The 6,000-nt window shown below is 40.8% G+C and overlaps 1 protein-coding gene across 1 annotated transcript in view; it reads right to left on the bottom strand.

Moving 5' to 3' along the window:
* Positions 1-6,000, bottom strand: part of ELAPOR2 (endosome-lysosome associated apoptosis and autophagy regulator family member 2) — a 73,410-nt gene continuing 67,410 nt past the window's right edge. Inside the window, exon 20 of the mRNA XM_082662424.1 lies at positions 1-340. Within this exon, the coding sequence (XP_082518550.1) occupies positions 281-340 (60 nt within the window). The 3' untranslated portion in view covers positions 1-280. The remainder of the gene's footprint in view (positions 341-6,000) is intronic.

The following is a 6,000-nucleotide window of genomic DNA, read 5'->3' as shown; positions in this document are numbered from 1 at the left end:
CCTTGGTTTTGAGTTATTTGTATATACAGATACATCTCTTCCTGAGTTGAGCTTCATCTTCAGTTGAGACTCAAAACATTTGCTTTCTTATTTTTGGCAAGACACTTGACCATGTTATAAGGCAATCTAACATTTCAATCTCCTTCCCTTTTCAGCGGCATGGCCCTCCTCTGTGACATCACCAATGTGCCGGATACGAGGACAGGCTCTAAACTATGGTCCTGTAAAACTAGAGAGCAGGTTTCTTTGTTCATTAGTCTGAAGGCTACAGCACTGTCTTTCATATATTGGGAGATCTTGAGGATTTCAGTTGAACAGATTCAAAATGGTCTTCTTTGTCCTATAGGGGAAAAAATATTAAGACAAAATCAACTCACTAAAATTCCAATAAGATTTTAGGAGCTTACATATCCAGAAACTAAGTTCTGAAATCATTTTAATCTACGTACCTGCCACTTGTAATTAGGATTTTACATTTAAAGGAGGGTGGCAGATATAAAACAGATAGCATGCCTACCCTGAATGATGCCTTTTTTTTTAACTTTTTATTTTATATTGGAGTAGAGTTGATTAACAATGTTGTGTTAGTTTCAGGAGTGGAGCAAAGGGATTCAGTTACACATATACATGTATCTATTCTTTTTCAGACTCTTTTCTCATTGAGGTTGTTACATAATATTGAGCAGAGTTCCCTGTGCTATACAGTAGGTCCTTGTTGGTTATCCATTTTAAATATAGCAGTGTGTACATGTCAATCCCAAACAGATGTCCAGGGGATAAGACACACAATTCAAAACAGAAGCAAACACATGACTGCAACAGATACCAAAAGATGAAGCTGTGATTCTTGTGAAGAAATCACTGAGACCCATGCAAGGGGGATATTTGATCCGGGTGCTGCAATAGATGACCTATCCATGCAAATTGTAGACAGTAAACTAAATATTCTCAAGATAACACAGGGTAAATAATAAGAAAAAAGGAGAGCAGAAATAAAGATAACACCAATAAGACACAAGATCATTCGGGTCCACTGATATGTTGGAGGAAAATCTTTGGGAATCATGCCTACTAAAGATATTAAAAAGAAGTCATCTAGGATAATAAATCAAAAATTTAATGCAAATATATCATTGCTGGCATTTGTTATATAATACATTCAAAATGTAGCCTGTTAAGATAAATTATTCTTCTTTAATGGGGAAAAAGACAAATAAGAGGTGAGGTTTCTCCCAATGTTTTCATGGTTAGACAAAGCTTTCCGAAGGCTATTGGAATGGGGTGGGGGAACTATGCTGTTGAAGACAATAAAGATGAACAGAACTAGGATTATTTTAAAAATAAAAGAAATATGAGGCAGATCAGTCCTGGGTGCACATGGATGGGTCTCTAAAGCAGAGAAGTGAAATGAGAAAACAACAGGAAATAGAGATTGAGTATGTGTCAGGAAGAATGAGGTTGCTGTTGTGTCTTCTCTCATTTGAGTGGAGAAATCAGAGACTTCAGATCAACTTAAGGCCACATGATCAGGATTACAGAAAAAAAATCACAGCATGAACACCAGCATATCCCATGTCCCTGCCTCTACCAAGACGACAAGCCCCTGGGAGAGCAGCCTGCAGATCGCAGCGCCCTAACCCACCGGCTCTGGGAGATCCTGCCTGAAGTCTCATGTTCACCAGCCTTAATTTTCTAGGGATAACCATCGATAATTCAAGTATTTATTAGGCACCCATGTGTTACAGGAACAGGACTAGACTTTATGGGATACAAAACGTCTGCTCTCAAGGAGCTCACAGTGTATTACAGGAAAGAGTGTTAGAGTATCAGCCATCAACTATAAGAGAAAGCTGAGCTTTCTGTGGCCCTGCCTCGAGAAGATTTGATTCAACTTGTTCTTCAGGAAGGGCAGGCAGAGACCTGTTGCTTATCCTCAAGGTAATATTTCAAGTAAGACACTGAAAACAGTCATGCTATTAGGGCTTCACAGGGCTTTCGTTACCATCTCCTCTGTGTTCTATGTTCACATGGGATTTTGCTCCTACGGCTGATGTGGTGGGATATATACCCATGCACGCGTGTGTGTGTGTCTGTGTGTGTGTGTAGTTAACACTACTGACTGGGACTTCCTAACAGCAGGAATTGTATCTTGTTCACTTTTTAATTCCCATAATATGACCCAAGGCCTAGCACATGGTTGGCTGTCAATCAGTGGTTGTGAAAATGTACTGAAACACCACCATGCAGAAAGAAAAAACCTGGATTGGAACTCAGAATATGTGGTTTCTAATTCCCATCTCACCCACTCTTGGACAAATAAGTGAACCTCTCTAGGTTTCAGTTTACTCATGCATTAAATAAAGATGCCATGTAAAATGATCTTTTTAAGCTCTAAATTCAAGAATCTACTCAAAATCCAACTTCTCCCAGAAGCTTCTCCTTAGCTTGTCACTACCCACCTAACTGTACTCCGTTCTCTTCTGTACTCCAAGAGACCCTACTCAATACTCTTGTCATACCGGATTATCCTGTGTACGTGGGTTGTGTGTGTGCATGAATGTGTGTGTTTGATGTGCATATGTCTTCCATCAATAAACTAGTCTCTGAGATTAACTGTGTCTAATATGACATCTCACCAAAACCCGGTGGATAGTATCCCATAAATGACGGTGACATGAACAAAAGGAAAAAAAATCAATTGAAGGTATTTTTTAATTGTTAAGAAAAGTCAATTGAAGTAAATCTATAAATGAAACCCCACAAATCCAGTGCATAAGGAAATACCAAAGAAGTATGGCCTTTAGACCATGAATAAGGATATATATAAGACAAAGTAAACCTTACTTGACACAGTAGTTAAGAAATTTATAAAGTTTTTTGCTCCATAAAATCATATGTAACATTTTAAAAAGTGGGACACACATAAAAAAAATTTAAAAATAAAAAGTAAAAAAAAATTTTAAAGTGGGACACAATAAAACTTGTACAATGGCATTCATAGCAGCTTCATTCAGTCAAACACTGGAAATAGCACAAGGGTCCTTCAAAAGGAGAACAGATGAACAAACGTGGCAAATCCATACAACAGAATACTCCTCCACAGGGAGCAATCTGCTATAGATAAACACAACAATTGTGGTGGAAGAACCTCAAAAAGATTTTTCTGAGTGGAAGAAAACTTACACAAAAACTTCACTCTCTGGCATGACGATTATGTGAAGTTCTGAAACAGGCAAAACTAATCTATAGTTTTAAATGATCATCACAATAGCTTCCCCTGGGGGATGGGGACTGAGTATACACATAAGGACATGTGTTTACTTTCAGACATCAGCCTACTGTTCTATATCTTCACAGGATTTAGGGTTACACAGGTATATTCATTTCTCAAATTTCATCACATCGTGTATTTGTGAAATATACATTTCACTCTGTGTAAACATTTTGCCTTTAAAAAAAAACTTAAAATATTGAATTCTCTCATCAATTATATGTAAACTGAAGTGTTTAGGCATCAAAGGTATTAAAGTCTGAAACTCACTTTGAAACACATCAAAAAAAAAGAAGATAGATCAATAAATGGATAGAGGGATGGAGAGATATGTAATAAAGAGTAAGATTTACGTGGTGGATATATGGTTGTACCACTGCACAATCCCTTCAACTTTTCTGTAATACTTCAAATTTTCATCTTAAAAAATGAAAACAAAATCATTACATTGACTAAAATTGCTATTCAAAATAAAATGTGGCACACTGGGGGCTTCCCTGGTGGCGCAGTGGTTGAGAGTCCGCCTGCCGATGCAGGGGACACGGGTTCGTGCCCCGGTCCGGGAAGATCCCACATGCCGCAGAGCGGCTGGGCCCATGAGCCATGGCCGCTGAGCCTGCGCGTCCGGAGCCTGTGCTCCGCAACGGGAGAGGCCACAACAGTGAGAGGCCCGTGTACCAAAAAAAAAAAAAAAAAAAAAAAAAAAAAAAAGTGGCACACTGCACCTTCTCAGGGAAAAAAGCTCTACCCTCCCTGTTTCCTGTGACTGTTTTCAAGAATCTTTTCAAGCTTTCACTTCTCTGGCTATAATATAAAAACAGAAGAGGTACTGTAAGAGGAAGAAACACTTAATGTTTTAGGTAGTGCTCATAATGCCCACTTATCCTTTTAGATTCAGCTCAGAGATGACTTTCCCTTAAATGCATTCCCTGGCACCTAAAGGCTCCCTTCATTGTAAGATATCACCATTACAAATAGGGAATCAAACACATATATATGGAATCTAAGGAAAAAAAAAAGGTCATGAAGAACCTAGGGGTAAGACAGGAATAAAGACACAGACCTACTAGAGAATGGACTTGAGGATATGGGGAGGGGGAAGGGTAAGCTGTGACAAAGTGAGAGAGTGGCATGGACATATATACACTACCAAATGTAAAACAGATAGCTAGTGGGAAGCAGGCTCATAGCACAGGGAGATCAGCTCGGTGCTTTGTGACCACCTGGAGGGGTGGGATAGGGAGGGTGGGAGGGAGACGCAAGAGGGAAGAGATATGGGGACATATGTATATGTATAACTGATTCACTTTGTTATAAAGCAGAAACTAACACACCATTGTAAAGCAATTATACTCCAATAAAGATGTTAAAAAAAAAAAAAAAACAAATAGGGAATCACAAGATCACACCAGGTGAGAAGTCTAAGTCAACTTGTGATGGAAGATAGTTTTTCATGGGCCTCCTGTGTTTCTGCAAGTCTTATGAAAAGACACTGATAGTCCTTTATTCTAGGTGATTTTCCAAAGATGTTTCTATAACAGCCTTGGATGATATAGATAAAGTCCCCTTCTAGCATAAAGGAAACGTTTGCTTACAACCCAGAAAGCTACAGATATTGTCTTTCCCTGTGGAGCAAATGGCAGACATGCGTCGGCCCATTATAAAAGACTCATGTTCTCCAAGCCAGTTCCTCTATAATAACGTAACCCACCCTGTATACAGGCGTCATCTAGTCCACTTCATTGTGTGGGAAGTGAGGCTGGAGGAACCAATACAAATGCTGTGATTTGGGCCAATGCTAATGCTGTGAGTAATAAGCTGTGTTTTGTCTCTGACCCAGAAGACTCATTCCATCTTCCAAAGTGTCTATGAAACTATGGCGGGCTAATCTGCTGGCCAGTAAGTAGAGTGCGATTTCATTACCTTCACAGTTCTTCACTGTTCTGCCGATGAGAGGAGGAAGTTAATGAAGACATTTCTAGAAGAGAGCTTCATACTCTGGTTAACAAGATTTAAGGAAAGTCCCCGAGAATTGGGAACAGACATGCTGACCACACTGTATGGCAAACAAGGCAATAAAACAGTCCTCCGTTTTCTTGCCTGGAAATGAAGAGGAACTGGGGAGCTGGTTGTGGGCTGGGTACTGGGAAGTGGGTTAAAAGAGTTCACAGTTCAACTGACTGGATGGTGTTAATTCTCCTCTGGCAGGAGGACAGCCTCCCAGTCAGGCTCCGGTGTGCCTCACAGGAGCAACTAGCACTAAAAATCATCCCAACGGGAAAAGAAGGTTTCACCCGCTTTGAAACAACGGTTCCAGAAACATGCACCTACGATAAGCGTTAGAGAGAAAATGGAAACCACTTACGGGAAGAAACCAGGTGAAGTGCTAGAATGTTGGCTGGTTCACTGTGGAGATGATGTGGCAGGACTCAGTGATCGTTAAGAATGGAAACAGGGCTTCCCTGGTGGCGCAGGGGTTGAGAGTCCGCCTGCCGATGCAGGGGACGCGGGTTCGTGCCCTGGTCCGGCAAGATCCCACATGCCGCGGAGCGGCTGGGCCCGTGAGCCATGGCCGCTGAGCCTGCGCAACCGGAGCCTGTGCTCCGCAATGGGAGAGGCTCCAACAGTGAGAGGCCCGTGTACCGCAAAAAAAAAAAAAAAAAAAGAATGGAAACAGTGGGGCCATCCTAAGGCTCAATGCTGCTGGCACTCTATCCTGCCAACTTCAG

This window comes from Grampus griseus (genome assembly GCF_964374135.1).
Source record: "Grampus griseus genome assembly, chromosome: 9".
NCBI classification, from domain to species: Eukaryota; Metazoa; Chordata; class Mammalia; order Artiodactyla; family Delphinidae; genus Grampus; species Grampus griseus.
The sequence above is the reverse complement of the archived record's forward strand: the minus strand, read 5'-3'. Positions and strand labels throughout refer to the sequence as shown.